This window comes from Delphinapterus leucas, chromosome 13 (genome assembly GCF_059928025.1).
Source record: "Delphinapterus leucas isolate spDelLeu-1000000601 "Yukka" chromosome 13, BTC_Dleu_Yukka2, whole genome shotgun sequence".
Lineage (NCBI taxonomy): Eukaryota > Metazoa > Chordata > Mammalia > Artiodactyla > Monodontidae > Delphinapterus > Delphinapterus leucas.
Genome location: NC_143141.1, coordinates 71,715,715 through 71,740,297, shown reverse-complemented (window position 1 = coordinate 71,740,297; position 24,583 = coordinate 71,715,715). Strand labels below are relative to the sequence as shown.

At 41.5% G+C, this 24,583-nt stretch overlaps 2 protein-coding genes across 18 annotated transcripts in view; one reads left to right on the top strand and one right to left on the bottom strand.

The window, feature by feature from the left end:
* Positions 1 to 5: 5 nt before the first annotated feature.
* Positions 6 to 23,284, bottom strand: LOC149747786 (uncharacterized). 2 transcript variants are annotated; one of them, XM_089922431.1, is made up of 3 exons: positions 21,455 to 23,284; positions 17,176 to 17,326; positions 6 to 17,069 (listed from the first exon to the last, which is right to left on the bottom strand). In XM_089922431.1, the coding sequence occupies exon 1, from the start codon at positions 23,039 to 23,041 to the stop codon at positions 22,226 to 22,228; it is 816 nt and encodes a 271-aa protein (XP_089778557.1). In that variant the 5' UTR covers positions 23,042 to 23,284; the 3' UTR covers positions 6 to 17,069; positions 17,176 to 17,326; positions 21,455 to 22,225. The 2 variants fall into 2 exon arrangements, with proteins under 2 accessions (XP_089778557.1, XP_089778556.1); XM_089922430.1 differs by having other exon boundaries at positions 6 to 17,326.
* CLIP4 (CAP-Gly domain containing linker protein family member 4) overlaps positions 9,383 to 24,583 on the top strand; it is a 98,906-nt gene continuing 83,705 nt past the window's right edge. For 2 of the 16 annotated variants that reach the window (XM_089922415.1, XM_089922417.1), the window contains exon 1: positions 20,868 to 21,089. The gene's annotated coding sequence lies outside the window, so the exon portion shown is untranslated. Of the gene's footprint in view, positions 9,506 to 20,864; positions 21,090 to 21,318; positions 21,907 to 22,440; positions 22,615 to 22,665; positions 23,084 to 24,583 lie in introns of those variants that run through there. The other 14 variants (XM_089922409.1, XM_089922411.1, XM_089922416.1 and 11 more) reach the window with 14 other exon arrangements.

Sequence of the window (24,583 nt, the reverse complement as noted above, 5' to 3'; positions counted from 1 at the left end):
GCGGATGCTCAACCACTGCGCCACCAGGGAAGCCCTAGCTTTATTCATAATAGCCTCAAATTGGAAACAATCCAAATGTTTGTCAATAGGGAAATAAATAAATTTGGCAGTGGAATACTTCCTAGCAATAAAAGGAACAAACTATTGAAATACGTAACAACATAAACTTAAAAATTATTATACTGAGTGAAAGAAACCAGACATAAAAGAGTATATACGGAATAATTCCATTTATAGGAAGTTCAAGAATATACAAAACTAATCTATAGCTACAGAACTCAGAGAAGTAGCTACCTCTGGTAAAAGTTATTAACTGGATATGGGCATGAGGGAATTTCTTAGACTAATGGAAATGTTCTATATCTTGACCTGGGTAGTGGTTACACAGGTATATTCATAGGTAAAAATTCCTTGGGTGTACACTTAAGTTTTGCCTTTTATGTGTGTTAAAACACACACACACACACACGCACACGTGCCCCTAACTAAAATGCAATATTGTATACCTTACTTTGGGCCTAAGAGAGTCCCAGCTATAATATTCTTGGTCTTGGAAAAGGGTCCCCATATTAGTTGTCTATTGTTGCATAACAAATAACCCCCAAATTTAGCAGCTTAAAACAGCAAACATTATCTCATTATGAAACGTTATATTTCTGTGGGTCAGGAATGTGGGAGCAGCTCCCTGGATTGTCCTGACTAAGGGTCTCTCATGAGGTTGCAGTCAAGGCATCAGCCCGGTTTGCAGTTATTTGAAGGGTAGAGAATGGCACTGGTTGATTTGCTTCCAAGGTAGCTTGTTCACATAACTGTTGACAGAAGGTCTCAGTTCCTTGCTGGATGTTTGCAGGAGGCCTCAGGGCCTCATCATGGGGACCTCTCCATAGGGCTCTTTGAGTGTCTTACAACATGGCAGCTGGCTTCCGCCAGAGTGAAAAGTCCAAGAGAGAGCAAGGAGGAGGCCACTCTGTCCTAATTTCGGAAGCCAAAAACACCTTTACTTGCTTCACATTCTATTTTTTAGAAGTCAATCAAGGGACTTCCCTGGCGGTCCAGTGGTTAAGACTCCGAGTTTCCACTGCAGGGGGCACGGGTTCAATCCCTGGTCGGGGAACTAAGATCGTGCATGTCGTGTGGTGCGACCGAAAAAATAAGAGTCAATCAATAAGTACAGTTCACACTCAAGGAGGGAAAAACTAGGCTCCACATTCAAAAGGTCACTAAATTTTTTTTAAGGTCTGGACATATTATAGGTCAAACCATGACATCCAAAACATAACTATGTACAGTAAACCTTTGTTTACTAAGGATTCGTCATTGCCCTTCAACATGTCAAATAAGTTCCACCCCATTTTTTTTCATGTGGCCCTGAACTAATTGGTCAGCAAAAGATGGTTCTCATGTGGCACTGATTCTGAGCCAACACTGAAGTTCATTTAAGCAACCTAAAAAAATGCCTTATTTCTCAAATTCTGTCAGCATCACCAGTGAGCTCTCCTGAGCCTTCAAAACTAAGAAAAATTTTCCACTAGCCAAGCCTAGGGATCTGAAGGAATGTTCTTTGCAACACAATTTCCTGCTCCAGATGTGAGATGAGGCAATAAGCAAGCAACGACTGTGGTGAGCTAGCAGGAAAAGGGAGCTAGCGGTTGGTTGCAGACACTGTATTAGGCACTTTACGTATATCATTTCACTAGCTTGCCTCCCCTGCTTTGCTGAGGAGAACCACTAACCATCATTAAAAAATTAATCTGGCTACTGTTACACACCCTAGAGTAATCCATCCAGAGTTGTTCATGTGATAGGCAATTCTGTGGAAACCAGCACATGACATTCAGGTGTCTGCTCTAAGTGGCTTCTGATTTGGTGATCATATTAAGAACCCCTGTGTCTTTTCACCAGTTCTTATTCTGTATGTCTTATTGTCTGAATCAGGAGTTACACAGGCCTCTCATTGTACTTCTGGGGGTTGACTGTTTAACTCTTTGAGTTGCCGCTGAGAAGCCACGAAAATAAGTGTCATCTATACTATGTAGCCTATATTTGGCATCAAAGTACCTTAAATGTACTCTCCAAATTTGGCAAGAATTTATCCAGTTTTGTTTTGTGTGTGTTTGTTTTTGTTTTGTTTTTTGGGTTTTTTTTTTTTTTTGGTATGATAAGGTAACTTGTTTTATTGAAATAGATTAAATTCTTCCCTAAAAATTAGATATTTACCGTAGGGTATGCTAACTACTGGAACGAGCAACCCCCAAATCTCAGTGACTTAACACATGAAGACTTATTATTGTTTACCCAACGCCAAGGTAGAAGTTCTTAGTTGGGTTGCTGTCTTAAACAGCTCTCCTCCAAGTGGTGATTTGAGGATCTAGGCCCTTCCATTTTGAAACACTGACAGCTTTAATACATGACTTCCAAGGCAGAAGGGGAAGAGAGTATGGGGAAGTCATACTGGATTCTCAGCTTCTTTGACACACCCATAATTTCTGCCCACATTTTCATGTCCAGGCCTTGTAACATAGCCCCACTTAGATGGAAATGTCCTGGGAAATGAAATCAGTCCCTGGCAGGATAGCTACTTTCTAGCAACATCTCTATACCATGGAAGGGAGCCCCAATTTTAGAGGCCCAGTAGTCTCCTCTACCACACCCGTGTTTCCAGGTAAGGAAACTGAGGCTGGAAAGTTTAGATAATTTGCTCAAATCACATAACTAGCATGTAGCTGATCTGGGATTTGAACCCTTGTCTCTCTGACTCCAAAGCCTGTGTTGTACTTGCTACATTTCGGGGGATAAGACAGCTGTTATTTCAATCGTCTTTTGGGCTTAGCAGTTCAATACATGTTGGACTTTTCAGTCACCTGCTCAGATCCAGCCCCACCAGAGAGGGGGCTGTAGGAATCTGTGAGAAGTAACTTTGGATTCGCTCTGCAGCCCAAAGAAGTCCTCTAGGTTGCCCTTCCAAACTGTCTCTGTCTCTGACAAGGACCTTTGGATTGATGACTTGGCCGGATGGTCATTGGTTTAAAGTATGTCTCTAGGTGGTGACTTTCAGACAGCCCTTAGCCCTGAATTCTGGATCCCACAGGAAGTCCCAAACTTTGACACCCCTGCGCTCAGCCCAGGCTCCTGGGTCTCTGGCCCTCAGCTGGCTCGCAGCCAGAGTGGTGCTTGGGACCAGGGAACTGAATATGTTAAATGGCTTTATGTTAACTACCAATTAATTCAAGTCTCTACTTGGTAAAGTAGACTTCTATTTCCAGCGATATTTTAAAGTAAGAGATGTGGATTTCAGCAAAAATGTTTGCATTTCATAAACATGTTTGCATTTTACATACATTGTAATTTTTATTATTACTTTCCACTCTTTTCTTCTATTTGTACATATATTTTGCATAGCTGCTAATCATCCTGCCACTGTATTATCCTCATTAACTTAAGCATATTAGAGACGTTTTCCATGTTACAGCGTTCACCACACTTCTTAAAAAAATTTTATTTTATTTATTTTTTTATATAGAAGGTTCTTATTAGTTATCCATTTTATACATATTAGTGTATGTATGTCAATCCCAATCCGTTCACCACACTTAAGGAGAAAAAACAGTGATGTGTATAATCGAGGCAACAACCTCTTACTTTAACAAAAAGATAAATAGCAACGAGTCTATACATATAAAGCAAAGCAGTTTGTGAATTTGCTAACTCTTCTTTCCTGAGACAGATGTTTCTCAGGATAAAGTCCTTCACGGAAATGCATATAGACATAACCCCACACAGCCACCCCATGGCGTAGATGGATGGAGAAATACAGGATTTATTTGAGAAGCCAGTGTCTGTGTCAGAGACAAACGTCTTAATGAAGTGGCGAAGCTGGACTTAAACCTCAGGTCTGGCTGACTCTCAGGCTCCCGATCTTTCCACTGTCTCAGGCTGTCTGCTGTGATGGGTCAAAATGAGGGGGTTGAAGTGTGTCGATGATTTTAAAACTCTGCTCTCAAGAGCCTGTGAGGGGTCTGAGGGACACCTCAGCTTTAACTGAACACTTCCATTTTTCTCTGTTTAATACACTGGGCTTTCCTGTAAAATACCTTGTGAAGGGATTTAGTAGAGATCTGTTGGGACTTCGCCAGTGCCCAACTCCGCGCTGTCACAATCCCTGTGCCACATCATAGATGGTTTCCAGGGTCCCTTCTGACTCTAACACCCTTGTCGTTAGGATTGTGGTTCTGTAAGAGCCCGGCCTTAACAGCAAACAAGGTATTTTCCTTCAGAGCAATAATGTAGAAGTCCGATCGCCATCCCTTCCTTACGAGTGATCATTAGGGGAACCCAAATCTCAAACCCTGTACCATGGAATTCTCCCACTGCCACTGGTCCACGTATATTGATCTGACTTCAGTTCAAATAGTACAGACATCAATCAGATTATACAATACCTTCATGCCCTTCCAACTTTCTTAATGCAGTAGTTATAGTATTTTTAAAACCGAAAAAAAGATTTTACTGTTTCTTCTTAATGTGAAGGCAATTCATGCACATAAATAAAACTAAACTGAAATGTGAATAATCCTACTGACTTAGGGATGGTGATGATGATGGTGGTGGTGATGTTTATCGTCGTGAGGGTGCTAGGCTCCGTTGCAAACGCTTTACATACCTTCATTAATTACGCCACATGCAGCTCATGCCGCCGGAGGAGCAGGTTGTGAAGCTGAACATGTACAAATGGAATTTAATGTTATTATTAGACAAGACCCCACACCAGGAAGACAGGAAAGATTAAGTTAAGCCTAGTTTTTCTGGGAGCTTATCACGAGGTGCTTGTAAAGAAGGCTGTGCCCTGAAAAGTTCTTGATTCACTGGCTGAATGGAGTCCCTCCTTTCTTCACTGCTGCCCTTTCTTCCACTCCCCAAGCCCAAGAAAAATCCTTAGCTCGTTGCCGTTGACCTCCAGGTCTCAGTCTCTGCACCCTTAACATGGGGAAGATAAGATGGTGCAGGGGAAGGGCTCCTGGCCTTGGAGTCAGAACACAGCACACAGGGGAGGAATTAATTAAGAATTCTTCCCCAGCTGTTAGATCACTGCTCACATGTTATCAGAAAGACCCATGGAAAAATTGTTTTAACATCCATATAAACTGAGGGACCACTTGCTAATTCCCAGTAGGGAAATAACAGCAGAATCTAATTTCTTGACTTCTGTATATTTACTTTTAAACAGATGTACCCTGGGCTTTGGAAAGATCTTGGTTGTTAGTTGTGCGAACTTCTCAAAATAGACTCTTTACTCTTGTTGTTATTTTTGGTTTTGCGTATGTGTCACATTTGGGGAAAGACGTCGGGTGATGACGTGAATTCATGGTGGAATGCGGGTGAGAATTGAGCCTCAGGATTTCCCAGGGTTTGCAAAGCAAGAAGAGAGAGACTAGCTAAAGAGCCTTTGTAACGTCATAGCCAACACTGTGCATTTTTCCTTATATTTAAATACTATAACATTTTCTGAGCGTTCCGCAAAATTGCCCTTGGATTGAAGGGCAGATAGCAGATTCAGTTCTTTTGTTAACATTTACATCCATAAGAATGGCTTTTCTGGGCTGACTAGGGGATGGAACGCCAACCCCCGCTTATAACCTTACCTGGGAAATTTCATCCCTGCTCACTCCCAACTTTTTTGAATGCATTCCTTGTATAAATTTGGGATTACGAAGACAAAAATAGCCTTCCCCCAAACTGCCAAGTATTTATAATAATGTTTAAGGGACATTAATTATCCAAGGCTGACCCTGAAGAACAACTACGGCAGGTGAGGGTTAAGATACTTGAACTCAGTCAGCTGGAACTTTGATCTTCTAGTCTCCAGAACCGTGAGAAAATAAATTTCTGTTGTTAAAGCCACCCAAGTCTATGGTAGATTGTTACGGCAGCCTGACAAGACTAAAAGAGATATTATTTTTTAAGAATGGCATATTTTTATTTATTATAGAAGCGATATGTTTCAACAGAAGCTTGTGTATGAATGTTCATAGCAGCACTATTCACTGTTCACTATAGCACTATATCGCTGTAGATAAAGGTGGAGACAACTCAAATGTCCATCAACCGATGAAGGGACAGACAAAATGTGATATATCCATACAGTGGAATATTAGCCGCAAAACGAGTGAAGTATTGATAATGCTATAACATGGTTGAACCTTAAAAACATGCTAAGTGAAAGAAGCTAGATACAAAAGGTCGTATATGACTCCATTTATATGAACTATCCAAAATAGGCAGAAACAGAAAACAGATTAATGGTTGTCAGGGGCTGAGGAGTTGGGAGAATGGGAGTGACTGTCTTTCTTATGGTTAGATCGGGGCTGTGGGGTTTTGAGAGGAAGATCGCAGAGGTAATATGCCATGTTTATTACATCATATCAAGAATATGTACCGTCAACATGATTTACGACTGTTGATGTAGACCTTGATGTCGACGATTACGATGTTGGTGTTGACCTGGCTGACGCAGTGTGTGTCAGGTTATTCAACTGTAAAGTTATTCCCCCCAACTTTCCCTACCCTTTGGAAGTACTCTGGGCAGCCACGCAGGGAGAAGAGAGTTATGCTCCCCCTGAATATAAATATTGTTAAGGCTTTTGGTACAAATTGTGAAATTATTCTCCAGAAATATTTTACCAGTTTACATTCTCAGCAGCAGTGTGAATACGTGTCTACTTTACTGCAAATTTGCCGACATTGGTGTTACCCTTTTAAAAAAAAAATCTGCTGATCTTAAAGAGGAAAAATGGCATCTCATTTTAATTTGCATTTATGAGTTTATTAGAAAGTTGGTATATTTTAAAAATTATATACTTTGTTGGTCATTTGTATATTTTCTTTCAGGGATTACTTGTACATCCTTTGTTCATTTTTTAAAAATGAGGTGTTCACCTTTGTTTTATTAATTTTTAAGATATTAACATTTTGACTGGTCTTATAAGTTGTCATAATGTCATTGGTTTTTTTTTTTTTTAAGTTTTCTTTTTGCCTTTTAATTTTGTTTATGGTATTTTGGGGGGTACAGAAGTTTTCATTTTACATGATCGACTCTATCAGCCTTTTGCTTTGTAATTTCTATCTGTGTCGTCATGTTTAGAAATGCTAAATTTATACTTTGTAAAATACCTGGACAAATTTATATTCAGGAAGTTATTATTATTGTTGTTATTATTATTAGGAAGTTATTATTTTTAAAGTTGAGACCCCGTGAAATGGGAGGACATGGCTTGACTAGATTGAGCTTTGTCTCAGAAACAGGTAACAGTGGACACATTTCAAGATGGATTACTGTAACTTATAGCCTCTTGTAGGGATTTCTGGGACTGGTTTTAATGTTTTAAAGAACTCTCAAAATGGAAATGAACTGGCTGACGTATTATACTAAGTTCTTTGGGGTCACAAAATGACAAACCAGTGGGATGACTTGAAAATGTGTATGTAAGCACTTAGTGAGAGATGAGCTTTGAAGTTTATGAGGATAACAAGTGTGATTATTGAGTAAGGAGACTAATTTGATCACCATCCTTCAGTAATTTACATATCTAAGTAAGTCGTCAGAAGTGGGGGAATGGGGGACTTGGGGTCCTAGAGTGCTGGGGTAGCCATAAATATATATTCTAACAAGTAGCTATTTCCCCAAAATATTTTTGAAACTATCTTGTTTAGGAATTTCTTCTGGTCAATTTCAGTTATGAAATAAAATTAATCTAATGACCGTTAGTATTACCTTACAAGGTAAAATAGTAAATGGAAATAAACCAGAGAATACTGCGGCAGACTGGGATGTGACAGGTCAATGGATGTGCTTTTCTCTTTACTTACATGCATCAGATTTCTTCAGTGCATCTCAAGGCCTTATCTGGAGGGTCCTGACAGAAGAAGGTACCTCCCTGGACCACAGCCTGAGGCTGGGGAGAGAGCAAGCCAGCAAGCGTTGGGGAGAAGTGCCTCAGGTCATCTTGATGTGGCGAGTAGGAATGGTGGTGTGGCATGTCTAGGTACAAGAGGATAGAAGACTGGCCAGACCCAGTGTCCCACAGGTCAGAGTGGCATAAGAGGACACCCACAATGTCCTGAAGGTTTCTGTGTAGAGAAAATTTAGCTGAGAAAGAGAGAGAGCCAGGGGGTTGGCCCAGAATGAAGTATGAAAACCAGGTGAGGACGGAGCTGCCCTCTTAATGGAGAGAATTAATGGGAACCCCCTTGTGTCCTGCAGACCCCCCAAGGGAGCATGTGTCATCTGCTACACCCAGAACCAGACAGCACAGATTAAGACCAAGAAGTGGGCTCCTAGGATAAGCCCTTGAGAGCTGAGATCACTTCCAGGGAAGAGGAGAGGGCAGGGAGGATAAAAGAGAGGACGTTTTCAACCTAATTGTGACTGAATTATAAACTTGAATTGACTAAGAAATGACTGAATTCAAATGAATTTCTCTGAGAGTGACTAGATTAAATTTTCTCAATTATAAATTGAAATTACACTCAATTATAGGAGAATAGAGAAAATTACGTTTTTGCACACATGAGTCAGTAACTGTGAAATCTGTACTGGCTCCAATACTTACAGGCAGCCAGGTATCAGTAAATTCTCAAGAACAGACCATGGGATCATTACGGGATGCTCTTCCATGTTATTGCTTATCTGTGGCTGCAGTGCAAAAAGTCAACACAATGTCCTATCATCAGAAATCATGACAAAATATATTCAAATTTCTGTTCAAAATGTTCTCTTTATATTAGAAAGCAGAGCTAATGCTTGTTGGCGGAACAAGAACATGTGTTGAAGTTCTGAGGCGGTTCAGTCCAGATGATAAGCCTATGATTCTAAAAGGGGGAAGTATGAAATTGCAGGTTCTTCTGAATATCTTCTGTTTGCCCCTTCTAGGCCCACTGCCAAGCCTTGGTACCCTGGGGGATGGGCAGGGCCCTAGGGCTCCCACCTTTGAGAGGCGTTGGCAGGAACTTGGAGGGAGGGAGAAGAATGAGTCGGGGTATTGGTTCCCCCATCTCTCTTTGGGAGAGTATCTTCAGCTTCCCAGGCTTCTTCCTTGCCATGAAGTGAAGGGCCAGGCCCCATTAACGATTCCTCCTCCTCTGCCATTGCTGCTGGAGCGTAAGAGGTAGGTTAAGGGTCATAGCTAATGGCCTCTGGCCCTTTAAATCTGGTATCCATAGCACCATAGGCAAAGTCATTATTGTGTATTTGCTGCCTGTAGAGAAGCAGGCTAGTACACTTAAAGGAGGACTCCACCCCAGGGAGGCAAGTCAAAGCCTGCCACCACCACCCAGGATTTCTCAAGCTGGAATCTGCATATGGGCCCAAGGGAGCCCATTACGAATACACCTATTTCCATACACTCCCAGCCAACACTCTAAACAATTTGTGCTCTTGCTGAGGAAGACCCATGAGAAATTGAACACAATTTTTTCTGGATGACATTAAGAAGACCGTGACACGATTTGGGTAAGTTTCATCATAAAATGAATCTTGTGCCCGCCTAGGCCTCTGGTGAAGTCTCATTTCTGCTAAGGCACAGGTGAGCATGCTGGACAAAGCATACTATTATTTTGGACAAGTTAACATGGGTTTCAGTAACTGGACATCGACTGTGAGGCAATTTAGGTATGTTTTACATAAATGCATCCTTTCCTACCCAATAGCATCAAAAAGTCAGAAAGTCAGTTCAGCGCTTAAAAACCTGAATAGAGCATTAAAAATGCTTCACAATCCACCTTTTATTTTTTTCCTTTTTACCATTGATAAGCCAGTATTGATACATTATTTTTAACTAAAGTCCATAGTTGACATTAGAGTTCGTTCTTCGTGTTGTACAGTCTATGAGTTTTGACAAGTGCATAATGTTGTGTATTCATCATTATAATATCATAAAAAATAATTCCACTGCCCTTAAAAATCCCCATGCTGCATATATTTGTCCTTTCCTCCCTCCCTCCCCAGCCCCTGGCAACCAATGATCTTTCTACTGTCTCCAGTTTTGCCTTTTCCAGAATGTCATATGGTTGGAATCATATAGTATTGTAGATTTTTCAGACTGGCTTCTTTCACTTAACAATATATATTTAAGATTCCTCCGAGTCTTTTCATGGCTTGATAGCTCATTACATTTTATTGCTGAATAATATTCCATTGTATAGACGTACCACAATTTGTTTATCCATTCGCTTATTGAAGGATGTCTTAGTTGTGTCCAATTTTTTTGTAATTATGAATAAAGCTGCTATACACATTTAGGTGCATGTTTTGTATGGACATAATGTTTTCAGATCACTTGGGTAAGCACCTAGGAATGAGATTGCTGGATCATGTGGTAAGACTATACTTAGCTTTGTAAGAAACTGCTAAACTGTGTTTTAAAGTGGCCGTACCATTTTTCAATCCTACCGGCAATGAATGAATGAGAGTTCCGGTTGTTCCAAATTCTTGTTTAGGGTTTTAGCATTCTAATGGGTTTGTAGTGATATCTCATTTTAATTTACACTTCCCTAATAGATTACAGTGTTGAGCATCTTTTCATGTGCTTGCTTGCCATCTGTATATATATTTTCTGTGGTCAAGGCTATTCAGATATTTTGCCCATTTTTCTAGTTGGGTTGATTTCTTATTGGTGTGTTTTAGGAGTTCTTGTATATTTTGGGTGCAAGTCCTTCATCAGATATGTGTTTTGCAAAAATTTTCTCCCTGTTTATGGATGCCTTTTCGTTCTCTTAACAGGGTCTTTTGCATAGCAGAAGGTTTTAATTCAAATAAGGTCCAATTTGTTAATTTTTTCTTCCATGAATTGTGTATTTGATGTTGTATGTAAAAAGTTATGACCAAATGCAAGTCACCTAGATTTTCTCCTCTGTTATTATCTTCTAGAAGTTTTACAGTTTTGCATTTTACATTTATGTCTATATGGAGTTAATTTTTGTTTAAGATCTGTGTCTAGATTAATTTTTTTGCATGTGGATGTCCAGTTGTTCCAGCACAATTTGTTGAAAACACTATCCTTTTTACATTGAATTGCCTTTGTTCCTTTTTCAATGATTGGTTGACTCTATTTGTGTGGGTATATTTTTGGGCTTTCTATCCTGTTTCATTTATCTATTTGTCTTTTCTTTTGCCAATACCACATTGTCTTGATTACTATAGTGTTATGGTTAAGTCTTTACATTGAGTCTTGTCAGTCCTGTGACTTTGTTCTTCTTCAATATTGGGTTGATTATTCTGGGCCTTTTGCCTTTCGATATAAGCTTTAGAATCAGTTTGTTCTTATCCACAAGATAATTTACTGGGATTTTGATTGGAAATGCATTGAATGTATAGATCAAGTTGGGAAGAACTGACATATTAATAATATTGAGTCTTCCTATCCATGAACATGGAATACCTCTATATTTATTTAGATCTTTCTTTGATCAGAATTTTCTAGTTTTCCTCATATAGTTTTTTTTTGGTACTAGTGTTTACGGTGTTGTGTTTCTAATTTTGATTCCATTTGTTCATTGTTAATATATAGGAAAGCAATTGACTTTTATATGTAGGTCTATCTTTTAAATGTCTTCTTTGCCCCTTTCTCTCTTTGCTTCTTTCTGTTTCTTGAAAGAGAGGATGGAACTCAGGATTTGGAAAAAGATATTAAATTAAACATTTCTAAATTAGTAGACTTCAATTTTGAAGAGCAGTTTTAAGTTCATAGAAAATTGAGCATACAGTATAGAGAATTCCTATAAGCCTCTCAAGCCCCTCACAGTTTCTGCTCACATCTTGCATTAGTGTGATACATTTGTTATGACTTTAATTTTTAAAATTTAATACAGAAAGTAAGTATTTGTGCTTTTAGGCAAAAAGAAATAATTCCTGCCCTCATGGAATCTACAGACCTCACTGGGAAGGCTGAACAAAATGCCTCCATATGAGCAACTAATACAAAATAGTTTACAGTTTTTTGTTTTTTTTTTTGCGGTACACGGGCCTCCCACTGTTGTGGCCTCTCCCGTTGCGGAGCACAGGCTCCGGATGCGCAGGCTCAGTGGCCATGGCTCACAGGCCCAGCCGCTCCGCGGCACGTGGGATCTTCCCAGACCGGGGCACGAACCCATGTCCCCTGCATCGGCAGGCGGACTCTCAACCACTGCACCACCAGGGAAGCCCACAGTTGGGTTTTAATATGTGTCCTTCCTTAAGTGAAAGGGAGAAATTAGGAGTAGTAGTTTGGAGTAGATAGGGAGCCAGCTCTCCACGGAAGAGGTGAGATGTAGGAAGGCTCTGGAAGGGTAGCAGGATTTGGAAAGATAGAGATTGACTGGATGCAAAGTGTAAGCAGAAGAAATGGCATGCACAAGGATGCAGAGGGCAGTCTGGAAGGGGTGGGCTTTATCACGCTTGGCAGAGGTGGGAAATGACCTTGAAGAATGTCAGTGTGTATGGACACCAAGGGGGGAAGGTGGTGGTGGTGGTGGTGGTGGTGGTGGGATGAACTGGGAGATTGGGATTGACATATATACACTAATATGTATAAAATAGATAACTAATAAGAACGTGCTGTATAAAAAATAAATAAAATAAAATTCAAAAATTCAAAAAATAAAAAGAATGTCAGTGTGAGCAATCAGAAGCTGATAAAATGCTTAGAGCTGAGTTTCTAAGCAGATCTTTGGGGTCTGGTTCTTTTACGATCATTGGGTTTTGGTTTCACATATACCTCAAGGCAGATATTCTGAACCCTTTGCTTCTTTGAATCAGAGTTACAGGCTCATGCCAGGGAGTGTTTCTAAGGAGAAGCACTGCCCTTCTGGGGAAAAGCTACTAAATGGGTCTGTACCTTTTTCATTTGCTACAAGAGTAGAATTTCATGTACACATATCAGGAAAAAGTAACTTGCTTGGGAGGTCCAAAATAGTAACACAGACCCCAAGGGAAGTTGCCCTGAGTTTCCCAGTCCCTTCACTGCCCGGCTGCATTGAACTCACTCTCTTTGAAGGGCTCTGTCATTTCTGGCGGGCAGGAGAACCCTGTGGAGTCTCCGAGGAGGGGGGAAAGCAAGGAGGGAAATGTATGAATCCCATAGCTTTAATCTCCTCTTACTACTAAGGGAAGAGCAAAGAGGGCATTAAATGCCCTATTTTTTTTTTCTTGGTCTGAATTAACTTATCTCAAGATGCCTCTCTAGAGTTATACGTAATTGTTTATTTAGGTCACCAATAATGATCCTGCAGGGACTCAAAAAAGTTTTTATAGCGAAAGTACACATTCACATTAGAATTTTAATTACTGCCTTCTCCATATAGTCTTCCTTCATAATATCTCTCTGCATCCAACTCATTTTATCCCCCCATTCCTGCTGCCACCAGGAGTGAGGTGGCTGAATTCAGGCCACTTACCTAACTATAATGATAGCCACATACTTGATCTCCTTGGCTACAAAGTCCCTCTCAAAGTGGCTTGGTTTCAAAATATGGAATCCACTCTTTTCCTTCATAATGTCTCATTCGTTCTTTCTGTGAAGCATCTCTTCCTTTTGATTCTCACCTTATCCCAGGACCCTGCACCTTACCTCTAACTCTCCCATATATTCTGCATTAAATCTAGGCTCTTTAGCCTGGATCTCAAAGTGTTTGCTCTAAAAACTTACAAGGCATCCCATGCATTGCTCCTGTCTTTGGTCCACTGCAGCTCATGTGTATCCCTCTGCCTGGCATTTCTTTCTTCCCTCTTCCTCTAAAGGACGAATTAAGTTCTACCTCCTCTATGTAGGGTTGCCATTTTAAGCAAATAAAATACCTAGACAGTTAAATTTGAATTTCAGATAAATAACAAATAACTTTTAAAAGTACAGTACATACTTATACTTTAAAAATTACTTGTTGTTTATCTGACATTCAAATTGAATTGGGCAATCTATATTTTTTCTGTTGATTCTATCACTGTGGAACTTTTTCTTAATGATCCAATTATCTCATCCCATTGTTTTTAGTTCCACAAACATCTAAGTCAGTCTTTCATTATTGCTATCTTCTATTATTGATTGTATATACAGAATTAACACTTATTGATCAACTATTCAATAGTAGGCACTGTGCTTAGTTCTCTTTATACAATAGCTTATTGAATTCTTAGAAGAAATATGTGGTACGGTAGTACTACTCTGATACCCATTTTATAAGTGAGGAATCCGAGTCTTTGAGAAGTTATTTTATTTGTTAAGGTCCCAAAGGTAATTAAACTTGAACTTTCATCTGTCTGTAGGGTGACCAACTTATTGTGGTATCCCTGGCACTGTTCTTGTTTTAAAACTGAAAGTGCCATAACCCAGGAACACTATCGGTTCCAGGCAAACCCTATATGTCTGACTTCAAAGCCTGGGATTCTATCCTGCTTCCCATTTTTTGGAGAATTTTATTTTTTTTCCTCTCAGTTAGGCTATAAGCTCCCCGAGGACAGGGCAGTATCTAATGGCATTTATGATACTTAGAATTATGTAGTACATGCTTGACAAAGGAGGACCAGGAGCTCCCCTCACAGGTCACACCTCTTTTCTTGGGCCTCTTTGGATGGCAGGAGCTGAGGACCGTGTGGACCAGTGTGCTAGGAGGTGCCCGATCTCAGATGCATCAGAGATCTGAGCGTGGCCAGTAGTCTTTGCAACAGAGACACACAGTGTCCATGATGTCTCTGGCCATTGCTTGCAAAGATGCTAGGCTATTGTTACTAGCAACGATTCCTCTAAATTGGTGAAATGCAGCTCCTTAGCAGGCGTGTGCTGCCTCACTTGACAAGCTGAACCTTGAGAGACTCCCTGCTTTGAATTCTGAGTTAAGGCATGGGTGAAGCTGGAGAAACATCAGCACCTTGTTGGATGGACAGCACCCAAGAAAGCTGAGTGGCTGGGTTTTTTTTTGGCTGGCACTGTGCTTTTGTACAATGGGCACATATCCAAAAAATTAATATATTCTTACATTACTACGTAATAGCCAAGTGGTTGCCGCGTTACCGTTATGCGGCAAAGTGGCTGATGAAGTGTGATGTGAAACGCAGAAAGAGTAGGTTTCCATCCCCTAAGGGCATCTGTAAAACTTGCCTCAGCTCCATTCTGAATGCAGGTCATTATTGAGCACATATTAAATATAAAACCTAAGCTGTCTGTGGAGAAATCATTTATAAAAATCATTTGCTATTTTAAAAAATCTATAGAAATTGAATTGATAAAGGCTAAGACTCAAGGTAACTATTCTTAGGTGCTTAATTTCACTTTAAAATGCTCGAATTTTAAAATATGCTTTTGTTTCAGGCTTTTCTTAAGAGAGTATATCAGATATGGGACATAAAGGTTAGGCGGGGTTTCCGTTTTGAAGAGTGCTGACAGATTCCTTCGTTTTTCCCTCGTTAGAATCTCAGGTGGCTTTTCCTCAGTAGTGCATTAGGGTTGTGATTACCTTGATGATGATAAAGATATTGCCTGATATATTTTGATGGGCCTTGAAAAGATAGACTATAACTTCTTCTTGGGTTGAACCCCGTGTAAATCTAAAAAAGCAATTCACACTTATTTTTACTTTCACTGTTCCCTGCTGTTGCAGATATGGTTAGGTATGGAATGTCAGAACCGATCTCATTATGGATGCTGTTTTTGTCACAAAGGAGACTTTCTCCTGACTCAGTACCAGCTAATTGGTCTGTCAATGGCTTTCTTTGTTAGGTGAGTCATTTGATCCATTGTTGACAAGGTGCAAGCTGCTCTCTACCCACTCTCAGGAAGTTCCAGTGGGTCTGGCATTCTCCCAACCCCTAATCAAGATGTTGTTATAGGAGCTGATGATTTCCGGTGAACAGAGATGAAGCTGTATTGGTTTTGTAAACAGCTGCTGGAAAGACAACTTGATGTAGCTTTAGTGATGTATGAATGCCTCCCACTTTAGAGTGTGTGCATGCATGTGACACAAAGACAACTTCTGTGATTTGTAAATTCCTTGGACATAATAATCTACCTTTACTGAGACTGAAATCTTAAAGAACCAGGCCCATTCAATCAACAACTATTTATTAAATTTTTACTATGGGCCCGATACTAGATATGCTCTAGTTACTGAGGATATAGCAGTGACAGGAATAGACGAAAACTTCTGTCCTCCTGGAGCTTCTTCTTTTAAAAATTGGGAAAAAATTTTCAAATTGACACAGAAGGAGAAAATAATTTTCCTATTATTCAGCTGTAATAATTATCAATATTTTGTCATTCTCTTTTCGTTTATCCCTCCCACCACATACTTTTTAAAATAATGGAGCATATTAAAGCAAATTCCAGATATTAAACATTTTATCATAGATTCTTTAGTATGAATCTCTAACAGATAAGGATTTTTTAAAATAAAAACAAAATCATGTCATTATCATATATAACAAAATCAACAAAAAATTCTTGGTGTCATTTGGTATCCAATTTGGACTAAATTTCCCCCAGTTGTCTCGAGAGGATTTTTTACATTTCTTTGTTTGAATCCAGGTCCAAACAAGGTATGCATATTACAGGTTGTAGAGATACAGCTCTTATGTCTCTTGATTTATACCCGTTCCCCTTAGCTATTTTTTGGAATTGGCTCTTTGCCCTGTAGAAGTTCCCACATTTTGGATTTGGCAGATGGCATCCTCCTGGTGTTGTCTGTGATATTCCTTTATGACTCACAATTTCTATAGAATGATAGTTATATCTAGAGGCTTGATTAGAGTCAGTTTCAATGCGGGGGGCGGGCAGTACTGGAATGAACATCCTAGTGGAAACTGGCCTGATGCTGTCTTTGTGTGCTAGAGATGTTTCTGGAGTTGTCTTGGTGGCCCAAAACTGGAGTGACCTGTATGAAAAACTGAGCTCTTGTACAACAGCGGCAGTTTTGATCCTGATGCCATGAAAAATTCCCTTTGTTCCTTCTTCTTTTATGTCGGACTGTAAAGAAGACTCTTAAAAGTGGTTATGTCACGAGATGTTTGTGAGTGGCGCCAACTGGAGGGCCCCGCACAGGAACAGGTGGTTCTGAAAAATTCATTTGTTATTGTCTTCTTCGGAAGCAGGCTAATGAAAGAGAGAATAAACTTATAGAATAGGCTGGATCTAAATGAGATCAGTTGAATTAGAATACCTGAGGGAGTCTTTAGGGTTTACGTATTTGGTGAAAGATATCCAGATGATGTGAATGTGCAACAAGGAGTGAGAACCACAGATTCAGATGATAAGGCTTGTGAGGTCTTCAGTTTGCAGTCCGTTTCAGCAGGCAGTCCCTATTTGAAGCCCTGAGAAAGAAAAGGAGATAGGTCAGGGGAAGGCAAGCCCGAGTAGCATCAGTAGGAAGTTCCTGGGATCTCTGGTGACTATTGATTTGTAAGGATTTCAGTGGTATTGATGAAATTTCTTCATTAATAAATTATGTCATGAACTTTTTTTTTTTTTTAAGAATGAGGAAGGGACTTCAGTTTGTGGAATTCAGAAATATGAAAGAAGGAAAGGATGATTCTATGAGCCAGCGGAAGAGTAGAGTTTCCATTTATTGATATGGGAAGGTTATGGGTAAGGGTTCTATTTTGAACATGTTATATTCGAGATGCCTATTAACAGATGTCTATTAATCTAGAGCATACTCTAGATTAGATGTTGAGTAGACAAATGAATATATGTCTGAAGTTCAGGGCTGGAGACAGACATTTTGGAATCATGAAAATAGAGATGGTATTTAAAGCCAGGGACTGGAAGAGATCACCTAGTAAATGAGAAACTGGCTTCCTGGAAGCTCCTATAGGACCCTTGTAATGGTTCCTTTGAGGCATATGTATGAAGGCGATTGCTGAGTTATAAAGAATGCTGAAAATTTTTTTGTTTTGTTTTACTAAATGATACCAAATTGCTCTACAGAAGGTATTTAGCAGTTTAAATTCTCATCAGCAGTGCATGAGGATTCCCATTTCCCCAAATCTTTGCCAGTACTGGGGATTATCTTTCTGACTTTTGCCAGGTTGATGGGTAAATAGTGGTGTGTTGGAGTTGACTCATGAGAGCTGACTGAGCACATTTCTTCCCAATTTCTTGTTCGGTGACTTCACACTGGTAGCTTGAAATCAGCAGGGGTGAGAGTATCTGTACCATGGAAACTGACAAACACTACAAATTAGGACTCTCCCTCAACTCCCAGCTGTTTTTAAGATATATACCAGCAAACCAGTGGCTATCAGCAGTATCACACTGTCTGTCTTTCCTTTCTCCCATTACTAGTGAGTTTGAGCATCTCTTCTGTGTGCTTGCTATCCTGGCTTTCCCTTCTGTGAATCACCTATTCCTATCCTTTTCTCACTTTTATATTGGATTCTCTGACTTCTTTTTGTTGATTTGCAAAAGTTACTTACATATTTTAGATATGAATCCCTAGCTGCTTTTGAATATCTATCTTCTTCCAATTTGTCGGCTGCCTGTTGATTTTTTCCATGGTATTTTTCATTGAAGGGAAACCTTCACTGTGATATAGTCAAATCACCTAGTCTTTTGTTTTAAGGTTTGCACTTTTGCCGTCTTGTTTTATGAAGTAAATCCCTACCCCTTATTCATACAGATTTTCTCCTACATTCTACCTACTTTTCAAATGTAGATCTTTAATCAATCTGGAGTTCACTTTGAATATGGTAGACATGGGGCATCCAACTCTATTTTTTCTTCTTAAACTAATCTAGTTTCCCCCAAACCATCTTCTAAATAATTTATATTTTTCTCATTGATTTGCAGCCCCACATTTACGTATATTGAGGTCCCAGGGGTCTGCCTCTGAGTGTTCTATTCTGTGTGGCTGTTCCATTTGTTTCTGTACTAGTAGCCTACTATTTTTATCACTATGTAGTAATGACGTAATATCTGGCAGGGTAGGTTTCCTCTCTCTGCTCTTGTTTTTCAAAATTGATTTAACTATTTAAAATTTTATTTTTCCTTATCTATTTTGTAACTTTACTTAAGTTCCTTAAAATTTGAGTTCCTGATGGAATTTTGGTTGGTGTAACATTAAATTTAGAGATTAAATGGATATTTTTACACTGTAAAGTCATCCTATCCATAGTATATCTTCTTTTTATTCAATCTTCTTTTATGTCCTTAAATAGAACTTTAAAATTTTCTCCATAAAGTTCTTGCAAGTTGCTAGGTTAATTCTTGAATATTGTGCTTTAGAGTTTTATTGATATTGTGAATGGTCTCTTACAATCTATTATATTTCCTGGGTGCTTACTGATGAAGTGGAGGAAATGACTGATTTTTAGAAATTGATCTTGTATTTGGCAACCTTGCTGTACTCGCAGATAACGTCTAACAGTTGATTCTGTTGGGGTTTTATGGCGATGATTATATCATCTGCAAGCATGACAGGAAGATTTTGGGGTTCTACCCAGTGCTCTGATAGTCCATACTTAACTACCTCTGCTAGTTGGTCTCCAATCTGGCACCCCAATTCTAACAGCTGGATGTCTCCTGTACACTCACATTCTGGAAACAAGCCCTTGTATTCCTCCCCCGTGAATCATATCCTGCCCAATACCTCAGTCCATGTACCAGCAGTGACACTGTCTTCTTTTGATTTTTTTCCCCCTAACCATTTTCTCATGGACTGTGGTCCTGTTAGCCCCTGACAGACCTTCCTGATGCTGACATTCTGATTGGCTATCTGAATTTCTCAATGATCCCTGCTGCTCAACGCAGCATTTCTGTGTCCTGAATGCCCTAAAGTACACCCTGTGTAGATAATACAAAATTGTGGATCAACACAGGCCTTCATGATAGACAGACTAGGGTTTGAATCCTATTTCTGCCCCAGGGTACAGTGAGCAAGTTCCACAGCCTCCTGGAGTCTGATTCTTCATTGGTAAAGTGAAGGCAAGTAAGATCCCATAGGTAGGAATCAAACTGTGGTCAGTCAGTAATGTCCCCTTCTCCACATGGATGCTGACCACTGAGGCTGGTCACCTCCTGGGACTGTGGTTGATTGCTACATCGTCCAGGAACCTTGTTGTGCCTTCAGATAGAACTGAATCTCAGCAGCTGCAGCTGGACCATTTCCCCCTGTGCCTTCCCATCCCAGTGGACATTTCACGTGCCAAGTTCTGGCCCCATATCATTACCCAGTCCAACTCCTGGTCTGAGGATTGTATAACCCATGGAGTGTTCCAAGAAGCATGACTCCAATCAGTGCTTGCCTTCTTGATGATGGTCTAGGGAGTAACTTCAGTTTTTTCAGTAAATGTAAGCCGGTGAGTGGGAGATTCTCTCTCTAATGGCTTGGTATCCTGGGAATTTGCCAAGGCACTGTATAGTGTTTGGGTGTAGCAGAAAAAGCTAGTGGCCTGGCTGGTTCTCACGGAGACTTTCATTATAGTGAAAAGCAACTCAGCCAGCCACAGCCTGTCAACCACTAACAGTGGTTTCTCAGAGGGATAATTTAAATCAGCAATAAAGTGAACTGTGGAAAGTTTGCCAACAGCACCTTCTGTTACACATCGATCTTTATGAATTTCTGTGGCTTCCTGACAATAGGGCTTATTTACAGTTGCTTCAAGCCAACCAAGGGCAGATTATTTTCCTTCTTTTAACCAGTTAAAGAGGTGGGTGGGGTCAGATGAGAACTGGGTGTGATGAGTGCAGAGACAGGGAGGCGGAACCCCCGAAGGGAGGAGGAAGCATCTGTGTCACATCATCATCCCTGAGAGCGCATAAGGTGCTGAACCTGCAGGGACAGAGAAACTGGCAGCTGACCAGGGACTGTGGGATGGTCATGGTGTTTAAACGTTGCATAAGCGCTATGAATTTTAGTTGACAGTATATTCCACCCGATTCCACAATGGGATGTGACTGTCGCAAATGAGTATTTCGATACTGTGAGCTATGCTAATAGAAGCATAGGGCCAAGAAACAGGTGGCAGTCTCTCTCCTCTCTGCACTCAACAGGACACCCCATTCGTTCCTGAGCGTCACATTTAAGAGAGCTCTAGACAAGCCGGGATGCACCATAAAGAGACCCTTAAAATGCTGGTGAGTGGAATCTTAAGCATGTCTTATAAGGAGCAGCCTAAAGGACTGAGAATGCTTTCCCTGGATTCCTTGGAGTTGGACATGATCTGGAGTCTTCAGGGTAGAAATAGAACCCAATAAGGAGGAGATGCAGGGAACTGTATTTTAGCTTCCAAGGTAGGAAGAACTTTTCAACAAGGCTGGTCAAAGATAAAATGGCTGCTTTCAAAGGAAGTGAATTCCTGGTTACTGGAGGTGCTCAACTATGGCAACTTGGTGGGAGGATATCGTAAGGAGGACTCAAGCAAATGGAGGGGGGTCTTTTCCAGGGTCTGGAATCAATTATTCTAACAGGAAAAGATGCTCTAGAGTGCCCGAGCACTTACCTGTGCGCTTGAAGAGTCGTGGCAGACATTAATTTGTTCAGCATTTGCTCTTGCCAGGCACTGCATTTGGTGAACGTGGAAGTACTGTGTAGTAGTTGGTATATCAGAGCCAGAACAAAAAGGCCTCAGAGAAAGCTGTTACAGGGGAACACTACTGGCTCCGTGTTACAAACTTCAGTCATGGGGAAACAATGGACTCATTAAGTGTCAAGTAACACCTTTCCTTCCACAGGCCAGGATGTCAGCATTCATCACCACTTTCTGATTCTTGGGGGATGGAGAAGGGGACCAGGAGAGAAGGGGGTGAGAAGGGAGCAAAGCATCAGGGGAAATAAACTTCTGGGACGACTACTCATGCATCCTTTTCTGCCTCTACACTGACACCCTTGGGTGTAATCATTCAACTTGGCTATTGCCTTGACTAGGCTTTTTACAGCAAGACCTGCAAACAGGTAATTGACTGATGGCCCTATTCTGGGCCATGCACGGGGCTAGATACTGGGGAGCCTAAAAAGGGTAAGACGTGGTGCCTGCCCCTAAGAAGGTGTTGGAGTGCTTCCAGCCCAGGGATGTGAGACTGGGAGGCCAGTCAGACTGGTCTAGCTAAGGGCTTTGACGGAGGAGCGTCTGTTCAGCGTGCCATGGGCTGTTTCCCCAAGCATGGCCTAAGGCCAGGCGGGGTTCCGCCGAGAGCCTGCCTCGGCTGCGGTGGAAATACCACAGTGGCGCCCCATCCTCGCAGGGTTGACGCCCGAAGCCCACCAGACCTTTCTAACCTCGAGCCTCAACCGTCGCTCTGCGGAGAGGGCTCCGGGGTCGAAGGCAGAAGGCGGCGAGCTCAGGCGCGCGCTCCCCGCCTGTCTCCCCTCCCCGGCGCGTGCGCGGGTCTGGGCCGAAGCCTGCGCGCCGCCGGGACGCCTGCACTGCGCGCGCGCGCGCGCCGACCGCGCGTGGGGCCCGGCTTCGGCGCGCGCGGCGCGGAGGCGGCAGGCGGGAGGGGCCGGACGAGGTCGCGGAGCTGCGCTGCGCGGCGTGGCGCGGCGGGAGGCCTCGCGGCCGGCTACCGGAGACCGGTGCGGGGAGGAGAAGCGCGCCTCTTAGCCTTCTCTCCGCGCCCCTGCGTTCCCCGTCGGCCGCCCGGAGAGAACCGGAGGAGGCAGGTGGGGCGGGACGGCGCGGAGGCTCCGTGCCGGGCGGGCGGGGGTGCGGGTGCTCGAGGGCCGGTTGACGGTTCGGGGAGGGCAGCGCGGAGGCGCTGGGAGCCCCGCGGTCGCCTGCAGTGGGCGCCGGAGTCGCCGGCTTCTGGAGGCCTCCCTGGGGCGAGGGCGGGGTTGGAACGGCCCACAGGCGGGGAGCCGGGTTTCTGGTTTCTGTTCCGCGCCGCCGGTTTAACTTCAGGATGAGATGCTGCCAGGTGTGTGGGACGGGCTGGACCCCACGGCGGAACTGAGTTCCGGCCCCCGCTCCGCAGCTCCAGCTTTGACCGCCCCGACGCCCTTGGGAGAGCCTCTCGCGCGCAGCGATGGGCAGCGTGCTGTACCCAGCCCTTCGTGGTTTTCCTGAAAGGGGCCTCTTCACATCTCTCATTACTCCCCTTGCTTGTTAAGCTGTTTGAGAAACCTTTTGCCGGTGAGAATTCAAAGCTAAGACAAATGACTCTGCTTCCAGTCGTTTGCTACCCCGAGATTCCTTAATTCTAAATCATGGGAAGGGAAGTTAGGGAAAACACTTGCGCTGAGACTGCTAAACAGAGACGCCTCATCCTTGTGGGTTAAATTGGTGGGTTTATAATGTCAGCTTTCATTTGAATTAGATGTCAGGTGGTTCATTAATCTAGAGACTATGTAGGCAATTTGGATTTAAACTCTGAGACAATGTTTTGATATGTAGCAGAGGAGGATATTCTCATGGGATGATAACTTGCTGTATGTTCCCAGCTAAACTGTGCTTCACATTGTAGCAACGTCATAGTATAAATTGGTGCCCTTTAAATATTTCGATGAAGAAACACCCTCCTTTGAAACATCCGCCAAATACTTTAATTGTACTTCACTTTCACATTGACATTTGTCATTTATGTTATCTTCTGCACGAATTAAAGTCATTTAAATGGCAGAAGATCACGTGGTGCGGGACATGTAGCAACTGTGCAGAGAAAGCAGATAATTGAAATTGGCAGAAGTCTAGCTTTCTGCATTTTTATGAGGCAAAGCCATCCTGGTTTCCATCCTATTTTGCTAACATAAATATGCATTTTGAAATACTCTCGTTTGATATGGACTACTTGGGCTGTAAGATTGAATCTTGAAATAGAATGAATATGTTTATTTGTTTTATAGAAGATTTGGCACATGGTATAGTATTTTGCAGGATTTATTTCGGACGTTTCAGATTTACCAGAAACAGCCCCTATCAGCAAGGCTTTTAGAAAAATATTTATATGATGTCTTTTATGGCTTATAACAACTCCAATTTTGAAACATACTAGTGATCTTCACGTTACAGAATCAACTTAACACTTTATCCCAGTGTAAATCTGCGAACATCTGGTTACTTTTAGGCTTACTGTTCTCTTGTTAATTATGTATAATTAAGTATGCCACCATGGCCTTGCTTAGGTTGTTAGCCTTTGTTCCTTGTTGTTTCAGGCATTTGTATACTGTTTTCTTGTCTAGAGTTTGATTCAGTAGAACTTCCTGAGATGAGGGGAGTGTTCTTTCTTCAGTGTTCAATATGGTAGCCACTAGACACATGTGGGTTTTGAGCACTTATGTTAGCACTTATATTTTTAGCACTTATGTTAATGTTAGGGCATTGACCAGGTATCTCTGAAAAAAAATACAAAATATTAGAGCCATGTTACAAGTTGCATTTACTCAGAGCTGATTCGGGGTGATGGGATTCATATGTAAATCGAACTTTGGGGAAGTTGATTCTTGTTATTGCATCTGTTATGTACACAGTTAATTGGGGCCAACTTTTAATCTTGGATATCTTTACATAATCCATTCTCACCAAGTAACCATAGTAGGATTTGAAATGAAAGTACATACTCAATCCAGCTAAGCACATCTCTAGGTTTAACCAAGATTCCCAGATCCTTAGATCCAGAAATCGCTTTTAGGAAAG